Source organism: Epinephelus moara, chromosome 10, assembly GCF_006386435.1.
Source record: "Epinephelus moara isolate mb chromosome 10, YSFRI_EMoa_1.0, whole genome shotgun sequence".
NCBI classification, from domain to species: domain Eukaryota; kingdom Metazoa; phylum Chordata; class Actinopteri; order Perciformes; family Serranidae; genus Epinephelus; species Epinephelus moara.
The window spans coordinates 7102387-7124112 of record NC_065515.1 but is presented as its reverse complement, the minus strand read 5'-3'; the positions used below and the strand labels follow the sequence as shown (position 1 = coordinate 7124112).

At 41.0% G+C, this 21726-nt stretch overlaps 1 protein-coding gene across 1 annotated transcript in view; it reads left to right on the top strand.

Annotated features, from left to right (window-relative positions):
* The window catches only part of LOC126396473 (gamma-aminobutyric acid receptor subunit gamma-3), a 103653-nt gene extending 95985 nt beyond the window's left edge, over positions 1-7668 (top strand). The window contains exons 8-9 of the mRNA XM_050054586.1: positions 3418-3617; positions 6898-7668. Coding sequence (XP_049910543.1) covers positions 3418-3617; positions 6898-7176 — 479 coding nt within the window. The 3' untranslated portion in view covers positions 7177-7668. The remainder of the gene's footprint in view (positions 1-3417; positions 3618-6897) is intronic.
* Positions 7669-21726: the final 14058 nt, after the last annotated feature.

Sequence of the window (21726 nt, the reverse complement as noted above, 5' to 3'; positions counted from 1 at the left end):
TGACTGCTCATTTTCATCTGCGTAGCCTGTGCAGTCGTGATACGGTGCCTGCAGCACAAGAAATCTAACTGCTGCACTGAAAAAAAAAAAACAGTCTATAATATTTTGTCTCTTCTTTTTTGTCAACAAAAATAAAGAGAGATTTTAGTAAAGTCTGAATATTTTAAACTGCATTAAACTCTTGTCTCCTTTCGTCATTAATATTGCATGTTGATATAGTCACAGTTAGAGTTTAATAACTTCGGTGGAAAATAAGGTCATTGACGAACATATTGTGTCATAGGTTTTGTTACATAAATTTAAATAAAAACAACAACTCTAAAAACTCACTGTACGTGACAAGGTAAGCCTCAAACAGCAACAGATGAAGTCAGCCATTATACCTGGTGAACATATTGAAGCATTTGGTAGCTACAGAGCCAGATATTCTTCTCAAGGATCGGTGGAGACCAAAAACAGAGCAAAAAGAGAATGACTATCCATCCATCCATTTTCATACAGGATCACAGGGCCAGCAGGCCAAGCAAGGCACCCCAGACATCCCTCTCCCTTGGTGTGAGTTGCAGAGTGTTGGAGATATCAGTCATAGAGATGTCTGCCTTCTCTACAGTATAATGGAACTAGATGTTGCTCAGCTTGTGGTGCTTAAAGCGCCAGAAAAAATATACTTGAAAAATTCAACAGCAATGTCTCTTCACAGAAATTATGACCTGGTTACTCAAGATAATCCACAGACCTTGATGTGAGCTGTTTCATGTAGGAACTATTTTCTTTCTACCAGACTACACCTGCCAAATGTATCACCCCGCACAAGCATGAGCCTCTTGTCCATGAGTAGATGGATACATAAATTGTTTGTGGGTGAAATGTCCGTTTGACATGTCCTTGAGGATAGAGAAAAGTTTTCGAATTTAACTGTTCTTAAAGCTCTCGCTGATAGAGCAAGGAGAATAGATATGAAGGATCCCCATTAGCTGGTACCGCAGTAACCAACTAGTCTTCCTGGGGTCCACAAAAAAAAAAAAAAAATCAATCATATCATCAACAAAAGACCACATTCATTTTACATTTAAATACAATTATAATATACCTAATGATAAAACTTAATTAAAACATACAACGTTTAATAATTTTCATAAATCTAACAATTCATTTTCTCTGAAAACACTGAACACTCTACATACAGCCAAGTCAACATTTACAATCTTAAATGAGATTTAAGTTTCTTTTTAAAGGTATAATATGTAGTTTTTCCACATAAAAATGTCTAAAAACGACTAAACCAATAATATATATTTTGTTTAGTTGTGTACTTTGATTATCAGAAATGTTTCCAACAATTTTTCAAACCCAGATAAATATGAAATATTAATAACAGTTACGGACCGTGTCATTAGGTCGCATGTCAATGGCAACGTAACTCCAGTTACAATAGACATTAAATGGAGGAGGAGAAGAAGAAGCAGATCGGATGAGATGTCAGAGAATGAACGTTACTGTTGCTAGGCTAAGCTAACTCGTCATGGATCAGTATTATGCATTGACGGTTGCTGCACCTTCTGACACCGAAGCTGTCCCGGTAAACAAGCCGGTAAAACGGAAACGCACGGGTCAACCAAGCGATCCCAGAAGAATTTGGGATAAGAAGAGAGCTAAATCCAGGATAAATATTGGTGTGGCCTTTCCGAGATGGAGAGAGCTTCGTGAAAATCTAGGACTACAATTCGACGCCAACCTCGCGTGTGTTCTACTAGACAGGTAAGCAAACATCTGGCTGATGTTATCGAAATATTAATCATTTTCAACAGTGTATTGCAAGCATTTCTCTGCTGCTGAAGCTCGCTCTGCCAAAAAAACTGCCACGGTCGGTTTCGGTTTCACGGAGTGAGGAACGTCAGATCTGTATCTGTTGTATGACTACAACTCCCATGATCCCACGCTACTTCGTGATGTCATCCAACGTCTTCTGTTATTGTTTTGGTTTGAGACCCCTAGTGGCAGAAAATTACATATTGCATGTTTAAATACCTGTTTACTTTCTGTACGACAGAGATGATGAGGCAGATTATTCCAGAGTGCACAGTATTTCGAAAAACAGTTTGTTCAAATATAAAATCAGGTGTTCTACTGATCAAGACTGACTTAAACAATACAGCTGTGTTTACTGCTAACCGGTTTTCTACGGTCAGCCATGAGAGGGAATCATGCATGCGGTTAATGTTTGATCTGGATGAGCAACCCAACACCAACCATACAGCCTTATTTTGGGCAATCTGCAGCTTTCTGAGCTCACCTTTAGTGGCAGATGCCCAGACCACAGAACAATAGTCAAGGTGACATAATACTAAACTTTGCACTATCTGACACAAGAGGGGGCGAGCAACAAAAAAAGCATATTTCCTGGAGATGCCAACAGCTCTTCCCATCTTTAAGATGATTTGATTAATATGATGACTAAAGGAAAGCCTGGAGTCCAACACTACACCAAGAAGTTTGACACTCTCCCCTTATTATATAACTTTGAATCCAGCTTTGGGCTACAAGATAATTCATGTTTTGAACCTAATAAAATGCTTTTTGTTTTGGGAATATTAAGAACTAACTTATTACAAAGAACCCAATCGTGCACTACTTGCAGTTCCATATTAAGGACATCATTAAGTTCCTTGCATGAAGGGGCAGCATAATACAAGGTTGAATCATCAGCATAAAAAAAACATTTTTGCACTTTTAGTAGCCCAAGCAAGATCATTAATAAATACAGTGAACAGCAATGGTCCAAGGCAACTGCCCTGAGGCACACCACACACTAGATCCCTGCTGTTCGATATGCCACCATTCAAATACACTTTAACTGTGTCTTGTTTTGGACAGTTGACAAATTTCCCTTCACTGTGATGGGATCCTACACATTTTTTATTGGCCTCATCTCAAAATATTAGACAGGTTTGAGCTCAACAAATGCACAACATGACAAAATGTGTGTATGAAAGAGTTTTCCAAAAAACTTTTATCAGCATAAACCCTCCCAGCAACAGTAAAGTAGGTCTCTGCTCCTGAGCTTCAAACTCACTGGAGTCAACAGAGGTTTCATGCAGTCTGCTCTCTCTTCTCCAAGACAATATAAAACCAAAGTGTTCACTTCATCCCTGAGTTTAAAGGGATCACAAAGTATCTGGAGGCACACACTGCAAGAATCTGTCAAAGCTTCAGCAAAGGTGATTTTATATTGTACGGTCTTTGTCCACAGTTTTTGTCATAATCCTGCATTCACTCGTGTTTCTGTAGTAAAATGAGGAAATAAATACAGTTCAGCGTCACAATCCAAGTGAACTAATCCAGTACAAACCTTGTGGATCTTCGTTATTACCTGTGAGCAGTGCCTAAGGTGAGTTTGTCTTGTCTTTTGTCCTTCAGGTATAACCACCGTGCTGACTATGACTACCCTCAGCAGTGTGGCCAGGACGTCACTACCCAGAGTGTCGTATGTCACTGCCATGGACCTTTTCGTCACTGTCTGCTTCCTGTTTGTCTTTGCTGCTCTGATGGAGTATGCAACGTTAAATTACTATTCATACAGCGCTCGAAGACCCAGCTGCATGGAACCTAAAAGATCGGTGAGTTGACCTTGAGTCAGTTTTTGTATATTTATAAATATACTAAATATTCCTGCAGTAATATTCCTTAACATTGAAGTGATGTAAATGATAAGATGTAGATTGAGGTGATGCCCTTATGTACAGGATTACTGTCACTTGTTATAAAAGTAGCTTTTCTCTGACGGCACTTTGGTTTGTTATCGCAAGATGGAAGTGAGAAAAAATTCCAGGGTTGAGATGATGCCCTTTATAAGCTCTTCTGATAAGACTGTTACTATTTTAAGGGACACTGCATCAGTCTGAACAAGCTTCAACAACTGAAGGGAAGGAGTGCAGACTGTCACCTCATGCTCTGTGCAGAAAACCAAAGCTCTAATCTCTAATGCTAGACAGAGACACTGAGGCTTGAAGCGGGATTTCAGTGATCTTTTTCCTCCACAAGAGCTTATTTTCTATTGTTTTAAAAATGAAAATATGCCTCTGTATCCATCAAAATACTTAATATGCATCACAAGTGTTTCAGGGTTGGTGTCCCATTTGCATTACGTTGACCCAATGCAGGATTTATCTGTTGATGACGTATCAAGAAAGCTTTGGAAGAAAGTTAGCAAGTGTTTGTCAAGGATTTATGAAGTTGCAGCACATAAAGGTTACATTATAAATATGTTTTCATGCATCTTATGTGTTAATACTGCACAGATTTTAAAGGTATACTGAGCAGGATTTTCCTCAAAAACAATGTATAGACTTTTACAAACTAGAAGTGTGTGATGGTGTATTTATCTGCTCTCCCACTGTATTTTCTTACTTTCTTCTTCTTATGCTGTGTTTGTGATGAAGGTCAGGACTTTATGAAAACATAGTGACCAGATGCCAGACTGTAGGCAACATGCATCCAAGAGGAAGCAACAAACATCACAGACACAGCGCAAAAAAACAAGCAAATTTAGTGGGGTGAAAACCCAAGTGGACAAAGCTGGGTTTCACTTTCTGTTTACAATCAGTAGCTGATAATTCCTGCAGAGTTTATCTTTAATGCTTTACGTAAAATGGTAGATTAAAGAAGTCATCTTAAATAAGACAACTGGAGTTATTTGTATTACAAGCAAAGAACATTCGTCAAGCAAAATCCGTCATCCGGTGGAGTTTCGCTGGCTCTCCCTGGCTGTCACTCAAACTACAGGCTGTACTACATTTCCGCATTGCCTGTCATCCATGTCGCCACCACGGACACAAAGAGTATAGAAGCGCATCAAGCGAAAGACGCGCCCCTCTCTCTCTCAAACTCGGGCCGAAATCCTATCGAACAGTAAAACATTTTAGTGCCCTGTTTAGCTGTAATAGCAAGAGTTTGTGAACAGGAGGTGGGCGCCATACTGTCTACTACACAGTAAAAATGGTGGCTATAAAAGCACAGGTCAAACAGTAAAACTAACTACAGAGGTCAAATATTAACCAAGATTCTGTTACTGTGTCGCCCATGTCCTGCCTCATATGTTTCCAGAAACATGTTTTAAGTTGCTTTTTAACTGTAATATGAGATGGTCTATTACCAGCCGGCTGCCACTGTGTCAAACTGACAAGTTTGTATTACATCACCCAACAGTGGGAGCATTTATTAGTCTGGTGTGGTGCATTCTGGTAGGTGTAAGTTTTCACCTCTGGAGCAAAAGCAAATGTAGTCTCTTGCACAGACGCCGATGACGTCAGCTCGCTGGCTGACTCTGTCGTCTGTGGACATTCCCATAGGAAAGTTGTAATAGAACTAGCACTGGCTCCCAGCAGCAGTGATGTGATCTGATCCAAATCCGTGCACTTCTGTACTTCTTCGACCAACGGCTGATTAGCTTTGCCTTACAGCCGCCTACACCAGAATTGCTGTTCCCCAAATTGTTGTCCGTAGTACAACAGAAAAGGAAGTGTTCAGTGCATCGCAAGAAGAGATTAAAATGGATATGATTTCATTTGATTCAGCCATATTGCAGAGCTGCAACGTCCACAAGATTGGAGAAATTAAGGATTTACAGCGTGCCGCACCTATGGCAACGCCGTCACATGGTCTGGATATCCCCACCCATTTCTATTACAAAACCAAAGACGAATGTCCAGACTCCTCCTTCCAGTCTGAGGAAGTAACTTTGATGATGTCGTCTTGACTTGGACTTGTAGAATTTGCATTTTATTAACAAAAACCAAAAACAGCTTCTTTTGTGCTACAAACTGGTGCAATACAGTATTGGTACCATTTTTGGTAAGGAGAGAAAAAGCATAACATACAGAGCCTGGGGAGGGGGGTAATATTCTGAGAAGAAACTCCGACATTAAAGACACAAATTAACAAAAAAATCTCAAAAAATAATGTTTCTTTTTTTTCCCTCAAAGAATCACATCTCTTTTCTTTGCAAGGCTGGATCAACTTTGTCACACTCAGCAGCAACCTTGAATTGTGAACAATCTGTGAGGTCGAGGCTGCTGTTTCTATTGTGGTAGTATAAAATTATATAAAAAGAAGCTGATGAAATAACATGACGTGGATGGAATAACTTTTAAACTTAAAAATACGGTGCAACAGTGTTGAACAAAGGTGAACTCAAGTCTACTGTGTGCCAGGAGATGAATGCTTCACAGACGTTTCAGCAGAAGTTAATGGAAGATATTGAACATTAGTCAGGACATCTCAGCTTCTGTTATATTGATTTTGACCATTCTTTTTTCATCTCCTATTTTTATGGAAGTACAACACTATACTGTATCACTGGTGTTCCCCTTTATTTTATTTTATTTTATTTTTTGGTTTGAGGTAAAAATCAATTATTTGATGAAGCTAAAAATCCTCGAAACAAAACAGAAAAAAACAGATATGACTTTCATGACACGATACGATACGATACAATATGATACGATACACTTTTTTGTCCTTGTAGGGAAACTCGTCTTGGACTCAGGAGCTGCAAAAGTATTCTTGCCTTACAATAATAGTCCAGAAGAAATGAAAAGTATACACCATAAAAAAAGATAAAGACACATACTACACATAACAGTATTACACATCGGGCCATTCATGTATCGCACATAACACCAGCACACAACAGAGCACCATGACTCAGTGACGAGCTCTGCTCACTGAAAACATACATGATTGTTACTTGGAAAACAAACCAAGTTCCCCTAAACATCCCTTTGTAACAGCTGGTCTGTACCAGGAGAACAAAATCTACTAATGTGATGAGTGATCATAGCGTAAACTCAGGATTCAGTTTGACTTCCTGTTTGTCTGTATGTCTCTTCTTCTTCTCAGAACTATTCTGTCCTGGATGTGAGACCTCCGCACACCGTCATCGCTTTAAACAACTCCATGTACTGGCAGGACTTTGAGGACGCTTGTGTTTATGAGTGTCTGGACGGAAAAGACTGCCAGAGCTTCTTCTGCTGCTTCGAGGAGTGTAAAGATGGTGCGTGGAGAAAAGGACGCGTCCACATAGACGTACTTGAACTGGACGCATACTCACGGGTCTTTTTTCCCACCTCCTTCTTGCTGTTCAACATCGTCTACTGGGTAGGCTATCTCTACCTTTAGCACACTGCTCTGTGACAATAGACGGGCAGCGCAGGAGAAATTCAAGATAATAAAAAGGTAACACCAAATAAACTCTTTCCTGTGCTACCTGGAGATAAAAAGACAGTGTGCGTCTGCAGGCCTGTGCCGAGCAGAGATTTCTGCCTCTGTGACTTCAGGTACGATAATACGACACATTACTGATTCCCTTCAATATGCTGTACACAGAGGGAGGACGGGATGGACTGTGTGCTAATGACGATGTGAAGACAAAGAAGGAAATGTGCTTTGCACTGCTGTCCCAAACTTCTCAATCAGGAGGATGACTTGTGTTGTAGGGAATGTATCGGCACGTTATTTTCCAGCCATCAGTCAAATCCAGTTGATGAAAATCCAAGGACATTCAAACCATTCATAGTGCCTTCCTCTGGAGGGGTAGATACTATCTGCTACAATAATCAGGGAATAATGATTTATAAAAAAAAAAAGAAGAAGAAGAAGAGTCTGGCTTTGACTGATTACGGCTGTTCTCATTGAGAGCTTTGAGTTTTTATAAAACAGCCATTTGTTGTAACAACCACATGAAAAATCATTAGGTTTTTATCTCTTCATACTGACTCTCAGCCATTAGGCATGACTCATTCCTCCTGCTTGCAATACCATTAGTAGCCCCACACGGTATAATAAATAAATTGGTTCCCAGGGAAGAGAGCGATTTGAATAAATCTTACAGCAGAAAGAATAATGATATTTGCTTTATTGGCATATTTTTTTTTCACCTTAGAGGACGTAAAGTCAAGGATTTGAATGGTTATATTATTTATGTTTGTGTGAGTACAGGCACAAATCTTCCATTGTTACCCACAGGCTAACTGCTGTGGAAAAAAAGGCACAGCAGCACCAATACTTTCAATGACGTATTTAAAGAAAATGTCTTTCCTTTAAGGAAATAGTTTTGGGATATTTTTGGAAATACATTTACTGGCTGTCTTGCCAAGAGTTAGATGAAAAAATTGATACCACTCTCATTTCTGTATGCTAAATATGTAGCTACAAGTCAGCAGCTGGTTAGCTTAGGTTAGCATAAAGACTGGAAACAGCCTGACTCTGTCCAGAGGTAACAAAATGTAGCCTACCTACCAGCACTTTGGCTTTTGTACAAATTAAACAAATGATACAATGTGTTAATTACTGAGATGTGTTTTGTACCTTTTCCACAGAACCAGGCTAGCTGTTAGCCCCTGTTTCCAGTCTTTATGCTAATATAAGCTAACTGACTGGCAGCTGTAGGGCAACTGTAGTCTCGCTCACCAGACCTTTCTCAAGAAAAGAAAGGTCTGGCTGGGCCGACTCTCACTTTAAGATTGGAGAAAAAAACGCCCCGGCTGCTTGTATTTCTTTCAACCAATCACAATCATTCTGGGCGGTGCCACAGCAACGGTGCGCTTGCAAAAATATTGCCGGGGGGAAACAGGTTTTGGTGTAACACGCCCACAAAAATATCGCCTACAGGACACGAACCACGGCAGAAAAATGGCTACATCCCCGCAAGATCAAACACCGCAAAAGTTAGTAAAGGACGTGTTGAAAATGGTTGAAAACTGCTACACAACCGGAGGTGGTAGGGCGGGACTTCAGCGGGTGGCTCGTTCCGCCCAATGAGAGGCTGATCTATGCAGCGAACTTCCGCCCACTCAGACTAGGGCAACTGTGGCTCAGGAGGTAAAGCTGTCGGTGGTGCTCTTGCAGTCTAAGATACTAAATCCCCAAAGATGGAAGACATGTCTCCACTTACCTCCACTGTACAAAAATGAAGCCAAAATATCCTGGATGCGGTCTGTGCCATCTTGCGCTAGTGACGTCATTTGGAGCCAGTCTCTCCGATCTCCGCAGTGTCCAGTTCCAGCCCAAATGCCCTTCCGACCCACCAGCAAGTGGCCAATGATCGCGAGCACATAGCTGTCAATCATGCCGTTAAACCCCCTTTTAATAGTATCAAATAACTAATTTACACCAAACTTGTCTGAAAAAACACTTGAACAAACATCAGTGTGATCAGAACTCCCTAAAGTGGCAGAAACCCTCTTTGGGAAAAATGTCCTTGCGGTGTGCTTTGAGTTCTTACTTTAGCTCAGGTCCCATCGGCTAACATGTAGGGAGCGGGCTTTATGATCTGGTGCCGTATTTATCAAGCGTCTTAGAGTGCCATTTTAGTCTTAAGTGCTGAGAATTTGTGAAATTTAGTCCTACTCTCAAACTTAAGAATAAAAGCTATTTATCAACCTTCTCAAGTCTAAGAATCACTCCTACTCCCCCAGATATTTAAGAGACCTCCAGAGGTGTCCTAAGTGGTTAGGAGTTGCCAGTAGAGGATGGCACTGAGGCGAGAGAGACGTGCGCGAACGTTCCGGGAGCGGAAGGATGTCGTGGCTTTGTTTGATGACAAGCAGCTGATCAAATGGTATCGTTTGGACAAAGCAGGTATTATTATTGTCACAGATTTAATAAGGGACGTCATCTCATCAGTAATGTCACGCAGCAGAGCTTTCACGGCAGAATTAAAGGTCATCACAATGCTTCGATATCTTGCCACTGGAAAAATGCAACAGTGTAACGCTGATTATTTGGGGCCATCACAACCGTCAATTAGCAGAATTGTTATGGAAACAATAATGGCCCTTAATGCTCCTCACCTCGTCATGCATTTCATTGACTTCCCAACTACACCCCGGTAATTCAACAGAAGCAAACTGCATTTATGCAAATAGCTGGCTTCCCTGGAGTGGTCGGTGCAATCGATGGCACACATATTAGGATCATCGCTCCAAGCGTGGACGAGAGCATTTATGTAAACAGGAAGAGGTACCACAGTATCAACACGCAAGTAGTGTTTGATGCAGACTACAACATCTTGGATGTGGTACCCAAGTGGTCTGGGTCCACCCATGACGCAAGGATCCTAAATGAAAGTGGCCTGAAGCAGCTGTTTGAGAGGCGCATTGTGCCACCTGGGTGTCACCTAATTAGGAATAAGGGATATCCCTTACGCCGCTGGCTTCTTACCCCTTATCAGATGCCACAGACACAAGGCCAAATGAACTATAACAGGTTAGCCCAACGAAATGCCTAATTGTTTTAAATTTAAAATGTTTAATTAAGTTTATAGAATATGGTTTAATAGGAGGGTTTATTCTCGTCACAGGGCACACAAAAGCACAAGAAGTGTGGTGGAGAGAGGAATTGGCCAGTGGAAGCGCAGATTCCACGTTCTGCATTCAGAAATACGGCACACTCCAGGCAGAGTGTGCTGTATCATTATGGCATGTGCAATACTGCACAACATTTGTAAGGCGCGCAATGTCCCACTCCCACCAGCAGACGATGATGATGATGATGAGGGAGGAAATGGAGATGCGAGCGTCCCTAGCAACATCCATCCATCTGATAATATCTCTTCTCCTCTCCAGTTTGGTTTTCTTTTTGATTCCATGTTGGTTTCAGCTTGGTGGACTGTGGCTGCAGTATATAGAGCCGCTCAATTAACCGCACACAAGTTAGATGCCTAATTAATGAATTGGAAAGATAAGGAAACATTTATTTTTGATTCATTGCCAATGTATTATTATATGTTTTGTATTATTTGTAGATTATTGTCAAAATATACACTCTCATTTTCCATTTAACTATTCACTGAGATATTTCTAAGATATTTATATATTCTTAGATAAGGGATTCTCTTCAGTGATTGGTCATTTCTATGGACTTGGAAGTGACGTCACCTAAAATTTATGGCACATAGTACTGTCGTGATTCAACTCTGAGACCAACACTTAAGATTCAGTCCTACACTTCACTAAAAGACGCCTTGATAACTAACTTTTAAGTGCAGCTTTCAGCGAAGAATTTTTTTAGTCATAAGTCGACTCTTAGCAGTGCTCGTAGGAGTCATTCTAAGAAGCTTGATAAATACGGGCCCTGTACTGCAGCCAGCCTCAGGGGGCAGTACATATGTTTTGTTTTCACGTTTGGGGAGCTGCCATGTCATCTATCTTTATATACAGTCTACAGTATGAATGGTAAAGAGCTGTGAGGTGTCGCTAAAGCTGAAAACACACCAGCGCAGTCACAGCACGGCACGTCATGTGAAGTGCATCAAGTACCCCCCCATTGTCATTTTGCTTCATATTTAGCGTACAGACACAAGAGTGGTATCCATCTTCTCATCTACCTGTCAGCAAAAAAGTTAGTAAGCATATTTACCAAAATGTCGAACTATTACTTGAATAGAATTGCGAGGAATGACTAGTTTATTGGTTAATATGAGCCATATATGGGCCTGTATTTCTAGCATTATGCTATGGAGGTTTTAGAGGTTGTAAAAACAACAGATCTTGGTTTAAATCTCATGCCTACCAACTGCATTGCCACAGGTTGGGGTCCTCTAAGATGGAGCACCCAGGGAACAAAGTTTAATTCTGGTGTTATTTTTCTGGATGTTACACATATTCTCTGCATATATTGGTGTTGCACAGCAGCCTCGTCTTGCCAGAGCTCTTAACACACACGAGATGAAGTGAACAGGCAAATAATTGTGTTGCTTCTTTCAGCTGTTAAACAAACAGCGACCCTTAGTTCTTTTCCTAACACAGTTGGTTAACTGGATGCCCAAATGAAATGTAATGGGTGTCATTTGTACATTACTGCAGGCACAAATATGATAATCCCACTCATCAGGATCATCTCTGTTTGGCCCGTGACTCTCATTTGCATGCAATAGACAATTAAACATTACCCTGAATAAGTTGTAAAACGTTCTGGGATAGAATTATAGTTTTAATATGGACTGTTTTATAATTTGATTTCCCTGTGTTTAGATTTGGCATTAGCAACCGTTGAATTGCCTTAGTGTAGCCCGCCCACAGCTGAGATGAACACCAGAAATACATATTTACCTCTGATAATAACCTCAGCATGGGGATGACCTCACTTCAGCGAAGGCTACGTCTTTGCCTTGGGCAGTATACTTATGTGGATCTTTTTGTATCCCTTTTTTTGAGCTGTTTTCTTTTTATTGTAATTGCTATATATGTGCCAAATATTTCACATATGTGCCCAGTCATTTATGTTTTCAGGCAAGTTTGAACAACCCTATAATAGCTCAACCCAATCACCAGAAAAGCAGTTGGCATTGTATGTTTTTGCAAACCATGAATATGTTACATTTGTGTGATACAGAGGAAATGTCGAAACTTTACATTCCAACAATGATGTGGTTAATGTGTGGTTAGTTTTAGGCACAATAACCACTTTGTTATGGTTTGAAAAAGATCATGTTGGAGCTCAAAAATGACAAACTCGCCAGGAAATGCAGCAATGTCTTTGTAAAAAACAAACTTTTTGTGACACTATCCCCCAGTGGAAAAACAGCAACAGTTTGCTAAGAAACATCCACATTTGGGGAATAAAACCCTGCAGGAAAAATAGTGAAGGGTTGCTTAGGGCTGCAACTAACGATTATTTTCATTGTCGACTAATCTGTCGATTATTTCTTCGATTAGTCGACTAATCATTTTATCGCTAAATGTGTTAAAATGTTGAAAAATGTCGGTCTGTCTCTGCCAAACCCCAAAATTATGTCATCTTATGCCTTGTTTCGTACTCATTTTGGGAGTATTTTGGGAGACTTTATAGTACTTTTCGATGAAAAATGACTTAAACCGATTAGTCAACTACTAAAATAGTCACCGATTATTTTAATAGTCGATTAGTCATCAATTAGTTGACTAATCGTTGCAGTCCTAGGGTTGCTAAAAAACACCCACAGTTGGGAGCTAAAAAATTGCAGGTAAATAGTGACGGGTCACTAAAAAAACACCAACTTTTGGGGGCTAAAAACTGCAAGAAACACGCCAACAGGTCACTAAAAACATCTATGTAAGGAGAATAAAACCCCTGCAGGAAAAATAATGACAGATCGCTAAAAGACACCAAAGTTTGGGGGCTAGAAAACTGCAACAAACACAGCAACAGTTCGCAAAGAAACACCCACATTTGGGGAATAAAACCCTGCAGGGAAACATAGCAAGGGTCGCTAAAAAACACCCAAGTGTGCAGGCTAAAAAACTGCAGGAAACACACCAACAGGTCCCTTAAAACACCCACATATGGGGAATAAAACCCCTGCAGGAGCAATGGCAATGGATCACTAAAAGAGACTGCAGAAAACTCAATAACAGGACACCAAGAAACACCCACATTTGCGGAATGAAATGCTGCAGGTAATATAGTGATGTGTCGCTAAAAAACACCAACCTTTGCAGGCTAAAAAAAACACAATAAATACAGCAACAATTTGCTAAAAAACATCCACATTTGGGGGCTAAAAAACTGCAGGAAACACAGCGACAGGTTGTCAGAAGTACGCCAACATTACTGCAGGAAACACAGCTAAATCACAACAGGTGTTGCTGTACGTTGTTATTGAACAGTGGTCTGCAGCTTGGCAGCTGTCTCTCCTAGGTGTCACGCAGTCACAAAATCAGCTCATACACGTCACTTTTGAAATGTTGAAATACATATGAAATGTGCAAATGTCACATATTTGTGGTTTTCAGAGATGTACAATGCCAACATCATCTTCTGGTAACTGGGGTGAATAGATACACTAATATCTTTCGATACTGCACATGCAGTGAAGTGTGGTGGCGAAAACCTTAAATGAGTAAAAGAAATATAATAGGATATTTAAAGTTGGCTTTTGACTCGGGCCATTTTTAGTGATTGACAGGGTTGATGCTGCGTTCACATTGTGGCAGTATGTAGTAGATGTGAAACTGAGCAGTCATTATTTCCAACAGGAGAATAACAATAACCCCGCCAGTACTGCTGTAAAGTGCCGCCTACTGTGCCTGCAGACAAACAAGATGCTGAATGAAAATGGATGCAGCCACATATGTTAGTGCACCTGTTCATGGCGTCTCCTCAACAAACACAAAGTACTGACAGGAGTTCTTCTGTCTTTTTGGTCCTTATCTTCTTCGATGGAGTCACTATTTTCAAGATATCATGTTTCGTAAAAACTAACCAACCTTAACCTGCCACAAGTGGCATTTTGTTGGTCACAATGTGAATGCAAAACGATTGTTTTATATCACATTTGTGATCAGTGTTAATTGATTCCTCTGTGGAGCCCAGATGTTACAGTGTTCTGACCCCCTTCTGCAGACAGATGAAGGGCGATGCAATAAGGTGTCCTGAGTGGTGCTATACTTAACAATAACTCTGGCATTACCGTGTTAGGATAAAACCTGATTTAATGAATATACACTTTTGTGTGGCATTTTGCCTTCCCTAGACAACTGACAGAGAGTGGAGAGGGATGTGACAGAGATCCCAGACTAGTTCACCTTCACCAGCTGAGCTACCAGGATGCACCCGTTTGTAAGTTTGTATTCTGCCAATACAAACTTACAACAGGGCCCTGACTTTTTAAATCAATTGTCAATTGAGCTCATTCTTGTCTCGCTCTGTATCATCAGGCAATAGTGTCTAAAACACACAGCAGCAACAGATGAGAAAGTTCTTGTATCGTTGAACTCAGTTGTGGTTTTCTTGAGTAAATATGAGGTCAAGAGTTATTGTGAACATGGTTTGTTCTTTGAAAGTTCATTATCACATTTCTGTAAATCTTATTGACACTTTGGCAGCGAAAAGAATACTTCACCCTGCAAATGATCATTTGTAAATCAATTACTCAGCCCAGGTTATGTTGAATGTGTGAAGGAAACTTTTTTTCCGCTCATGCCTCGCACAAAGAATCCAAAAAAAACCAGAGAAAATTCTTGATGAATTGAAGTCATAGGAGTCTGTGTTTAACAACAGCAGAAATATATCCTCCTGAAAACGGAACCTTTGGCTGGTATACATCTTTAATTTCTCCTAGCTATTTGGGATCTGTAGGACCCTATAAAACTAAACATTGTCAACGGTAATTAAATCCCAATGCCTTCAAACGAGACAATATTAAAGTCCCACTGTCTTCTATCGAGGGCTTCCAAATTAACAGTGTCTTAGCTTGTTACTGTTGCTAAAATTGGTCAAATTTGTTGTCATATCAAACTACAAACATTCTTAATCATAAATAAACTTATGTGATCAGGTTTTGGACCTTGTCCACTTTTGTGTAGTGATCAGCTGCAGACTGACTTGGCAGTGATGGCTGCCATCTTGTTTTTACATGGATTAGTGTATTGTGCTCTTACTGCCACTAGATGGCACAAAAAAGTGTCACTGAATGAGGACAAATCTAAGTTAAGAAGAATGAAGTATAAGGTTAAGGCCCAATCCCAATACCCCCCCTTGTCCACTACCCCTTGGCCCTCAAAATGAAGCAACGAGGGTTAGGGGTTGAAATCTTTCCCTAGGAATTGGGACACCACTCACTACGTCACCGCGTAGGTTACATTCACGCATACGTAACTATTTTAAACAGGAAGCTGCGAGCCATCTACATTTCCAACCAGCATCTACAATGGAGTCTCATTCATCCTACCAATCGCGTTTGCCGCATTCATCATGCTTTGTTTGACGGCAGGGGACTTCTGCTAGCTAGCTAGCTAACCAGCTAACAAGCTAACATTACGAGGCAGCATAGTTATACTAGCTGGCGTGTTATCGTAATGTGAAAAGTCAGACAATTTTGCAGAACAGGACAGGTGACAGACGCCAGATAGTGCGAGCTAGCTAGCTAACACGCAATCTAACGACAGTAACATTAGCTATATATGAACTTTTTTCCCCGTCTCTTGCTCGGTGGTAGCCATGGCGGTGTCTACCCTTCGCTGGCAAGTCAGCATCTGAAATCCCTCGCTCCAAAGGGCTAGTTTCATACCCACTACCCCTCGTTATGCCCCCTACCCCTACACGCAAAAAGGAATTGGGACACCACTACCTCTTGTGGGAACGCGCAAATGTAGGGGTAGGACCAAGGGGGGGTATTGGGACGGGCCGTAAGTTAACACAAAATGAGATGTCCTCATACAAGGACACAGGGTCTCAGGAGGATATCAAAACATCCATTTTCAAATGCTCACACAACTTGTGCAGTATAATCCAAGTCCGTTTATTCATTCGTACGCTCAGTACTTTCCAAACAGACAGCAAGTTAAACTTATCTATGCTCTCTTCAAAGCCAGACTCCATTGACAAAAACAGTCATTTTACCTTGCTGAACACATAAGTCGCTGGTCTGCCGCTGCCTCGATCAGTTAGTTAGTTTGTGTTATTGTGTGACTTTGGTGTTTTGAAGGCTTAGTTTGGATTCACCATAGACACACAATAGAGGCAGTACTAAAGCAGCAGCTCCTCTGTTCAGCAAGATAAAATTATTATTTTTGTCAGTGGCTTTGAAGAGAGCATACATTGGTTTCACTCACAGTTCAGTTCTTGGTTGGAAATGCTGTGTGTTTGTGAAGTACTGAGCATACGAGTAGATAGATGAGACTGGGATTATACTGCACCAGGTGTGTGAGAAATAGTGAACGCATGTTTTGATATAGTTTTGCTGTTGTTAAACGTGGACCCCTATAACTTACATTTATTTTGAGTTTTTAGATTCTTAGTTCATCTTGGAGGCATGCAAGAAAAAATAAGTTTTCGTCCCAAATTCAGCGTATCATGGGGCGAGTAACTGAAATGGTCGTTTTGGGTGTGAAGTATTTTTTTAAGGGATTTACATAGGACAATAATAATATGGTTGTTTTGGTAATGCGGTCTAACAAGCTTAATTAAAAAGTGTAGACTGGAGTTGGTGCACAAGTGTTCCTTTTGTCTTACAGGGTTCACACAGAACATTCTTGAATTCCCATGATACTTTATTTAAAAGATGACAGATTTGGCCAAAACATATTCAATGTGCCTTTATACTGACGCAACAGATTCTCCATCCACTGCCTGTCGCCGCTCCCTACGTGCCATTTCAACTTTAAAAAGCTTAATTTCTACCCTCCCTGTCACATTTGCTGTTGATTTGGCATCTTGTTTTTTTCCAACTGGACAGTCCACATTTTTTGGTATTATCTTTCCAGACACTGGGAAAGCAAAGGGGGTAAACACGGAGAGGGATTTAGTCTGGGATTTGATCCCATGCCAGTATGTGCATGTGTGTGGCTCCAGACTGAACCAGTGAACCAGCTCTGGGCACCGTGTCATCTGTGCCGAGGATCAGCAGGACTGCAGGACAGACAGTCAGACATGAAACTTATCTGTCTGTCACTTATGTACTATGTAAATCCCTCGCAAGGAAAGTTGTGTATTTTTGTGATTTGGAAGTTGTGTCACGTAAGTATTAGTGCCGTTTTGGTGACTTGAAGTACAATAAACTCGATGCAAACACTGCATTGACTCTAAGCCACATTCAGTAAGTATTATAAGCCAAAGACTTCTTTTTCAGTTTATTATCTGATACTTTAAATCATGTCGGAGGAAATTGTTCAGTTCAGGCTTCAGATTCTTTGTATTCAGTGCAGTAATGTGAAGTGTCAGTTGATTGGAAACTATGAGCGTAACAGAAATAATTAGCCTAGAAGTGATCTAAGATGGTTTATGTCATTTGCCAATTCATCTACTGTTATATTATTTGTGGCAGAAATCTCACTAACAGCTCCTCTATGTGCTGAAGAGGGTTTTCGACGGGTGTCTCTGCTGCTGTACACAAAGTGCAGCTTTCATTCTGTAGCCCAACCTTTGCTATCTGCAGTGTATTTCAACAGTGGTGAATCACATTTTTGTTGACATGTATTATCTCCTATCTAACTTACTGTATACACAATACTCAACTGTACACTTCTTCTGCTTTGTGTTTTCATATTTGTGGCCTCAGTGTGACATAGATATCTCATTACTCAATGGTACAGTCAAGTGCAAGTGTTGAGATTGTACTCCTCAACAGCGTGGTGTCCTGTGAGTGGGGTTGTTTTGATGATATTTCTCCTTTGGCTCCAGCATCTACAGTCCATTTCTGATGCTCATGCTATTTTCATACCTATGGTTCATTTTATATCTCAGATGTGCATTACGACCAAGGACCAGAAATTATGGAATAAAGTTTTTTTTCATAAATGTACATCATGGCAGTTATTTGGCACTTCAGATGTTTTTTGTGTTAATGTGTTTCAATTTAAGATATTTTTGAGACTGAATGGTTTCATTATAAAATGTTCCCTCTGATAGACTCCAGCTTACTTCAGCTGATGTGTTAATTAATTTTGGATAAAGTGAGAAACACAACCCATTGCCAAAGAAAATGTTCACATTGAAAATTTCTGCAAACTACAGATACATTACATCTGTACAATATTTTGAACAGAATACATGGACACTTTGGTTTCTTTTCAAGGCTGAAAGTATGGTTAGGTTTAGGCACAAACTCCACATGGATATGGTCAAAAAAAGATCATATTTTGGAAACCTTGTTTTGGTGGCACAGTCCCAGCAGTAAATAGAGTGATATCTCGGTAAAAAAAAAAAAAAATACTGCTTTTTATGGCACTCTCCCCGGTGGAAAAGCAGTAACAGGTTGCTTAAAAAACATTATATTTTCCACAGTATTTTGTATCAGTATGCTTTATTTTTCTCTTCAACGCTGTGGTGAAGTTGTGGTTAGGTTTAGGCACAAAACCAACTTGGTTATGGTTAGGGAAAGATCATGTTTTCACTTAAAATGGCCACATTTGTTGGCACAAAAGCAGCTGGAAAAGCAGGGATGAGTTGGTGAAATACACCCAAGTTTGGTGGCCCAAATGCTGCTGGAAAAGGATGCGATGCACCACTATTGACACTACACTACATTGCTGGGACATGTCTCAATAAGACGCTAAAAACACCCAGGTTCAGTGCCACAAATGCAGCCGGAAAACTCTGTGATGTGCCGCTAGGAAACTCAGGTTCAGCAATGGAAAGACCACCAACGGCAGAATTCCACTGTTCCACCGTTGCGGAACGGCTGCGCTGGTTATTTGCTGCGTGCACCGCCGTCCGTCAACACCCACCGGCTGCGTTTGCTGTGCGGAGTTGTGCAGCTCCACCGGACAGCGGGAGGCACGAGGACCCACGAGATCTCGAGAATTTACGCATAACCGCGTGATATAACAAGATGTAGTTTCTATAAACAGAACCACAAAACCAGAGGAGTAGCAGGAAGACATCTCTGTGCACCTCCATGATTAACATTTCCTCATCCATGGTGTCAACGGGGTGAAATGACGTCTGAAAACCTCTGACCTGTTGACTTCAGGCCTGCCTCCGCTCATTATGACGTTTTCAAGGTGTAGTGCAGGGAAATATCATCCACTGTGAACACTGTGTATTTTATTTTGAAAATTGACCAGATGTTTTATTTTGTGTCTTTGCACAACTTCCTGCCCCACACGATCTGCTCTGTGCTGAATTGCGGCGTTGTGCTCCGGCGTCCGGCAAAAATAGAAGTCCTGCGTATCTGTTGCGGAGGGCTCCGGAGTGCCGCAGCTGAACGCAGCACAGCCGCAGCCGGTGGAAACACATACAGTATATTGACAAGAATTGATTCATATCGGCTCCACTGCCGTTCCGGAGCGCAGACGCAATCATCACGCATCTGGTGGAATTTGGGGGTAAGGGTCACCAATGAAAATGCCATAAAGGGTCCCCATAAGACAGCCTCTGTTGTTGTTTATTGGTCTCGTCTTGACAACACGCCATCCGCCATCCCCTTCACCTCCCAGTGACAACTTCAGCTGATATATCAAATCACTTTAGAAATGTTGATATGATAACTTATGAAACATGCAAAGGTAACCTATTAGCACTATGGGACCTATTGGGGAACTGCTCCATTCATTAACTGTTGACAACCTGCCACAAGAAGACAAAATGGCCCCCAGTCTCCATCGTTGTTCCTGAGCAAAATGTTCAAACCAGGTATTTGTCGCAGACCAGTTCAGTCACCCTGTGAGAAAAAACATATTCCAGGAATGATCAAAACAAACTGACCCTGAGTCTGTCTTCAAATTCAATTGTGTGAAATCCAATAAGGCTTTTCCTAAAGGAGGAGCAAAGTAACACAATTGGATGTTGCTTGTTTGCTTATCCTCATAAATAAATGATGGAGTTGTGTTTGCCCTTTCACCACAGGGGTAAAATATGAGCCTCTGTATTGAACATGGTAGCTGTTTTCTTCACACACAAACACACAGTGTAGTGAGTGTTAAGATCACTGTCGAGAACACAAACCATCACTGAAAGGGCTGGGAAGTATTAAAAGGTCAAGTCGATACAGTTCTAATGAAAATGGTCCACAGTGAGATCTTTGTGTTACCCACAGTAGAAGTAGAGGTTTGTGGCAATATGCATGGAGACAGGTGTGCAGTCTCAAAGGCTCAAAACTCCAGCAAGTATAAAAGGAAAACCTGTTAAACTGTTCTTTGTAAAGGCTACAAGGTGAATTGGTCTGACAATACAACACCTCGCTCTTAATACTTCAAATACGGCTGAAGTTTTGGTCCTTGAAGATATTGCAGTGAAATTTTATAAAGTATTTTCCCAAAGCTGTGAGCTCAACAGATAGAATTTAACTCCTCTCTATTACATTGGGGTAAAAGCAGAAATTCAAACATAGAAAACTATCTGCATGGTTTGATGACACAAGGGTCATCAGACTTATACTGGCCACACAGACGGGCAGTACTGCTGCTGAGAGTCTGCATTGCGCTGGCGTTCCAACAATGTGTACTTCCAATCCAGTTGGTGGTAATGCCTTATAACATTGCTTTCCAACTGCAGTAAAAATCAAACAGAAGAAGCATGCGCATCAGAAAAGAAATTAGCAAACTTTCGACAGCAAGAGGAGCTCCTGTGTTTGTTGCTTTTAGCTGAACAACAAGAAAAACACAAAAGACAATATCGTGTGCAACCGTTTAACCTCCGTAGGACTATCAGCAAGATGAAGCATCTTGGCAAACCAGCTGGTCTGGAGTGTAATAAGATTATGTTTTGCAACGAGAGCATGTGCAGTCAGTGCACTCGCTATGCGTACAGTGCGCACCAGGCTCTGAGGAAGGCTTTGAACCCAACTTCGTGTTGGCCAAACAGGTACCGCAATTTCCAAGGTCTGTCACGTGATGCTTTGTGGCCCATAGACTTTTTCCCATTGACTTATATGGCAATAGAGATGTCTGTAAATCAGCTGACAATTTCTTTGAGTGTCACAATCCCCTCAAAATGACGTGCTTCACTATCACGATTTGATCCATTGGGTTCAATACCATTTAGAAAGTCTACAAGAGACGCGAGATTAAATAATTTTATCCCCAGTCAAGGGAGCTGAGTGCTGAACCAGAAGTTAGCCGTTCAGTCAGCCACTCGGCAGAGCTCGGCTGTCTCAAGTCTGTAGTGCGCGGCTCTATGGGCCGCACAGTGCGGAAGTAGTGCTGATGATTCCCAGATCATCTGGGTCATTTTATATGCAGTAGTTTAACCATTTTGGCTTCATGCTCCAATGAGCAACTTTCGTAGGAATTAACGAGGCATGTGATCAAA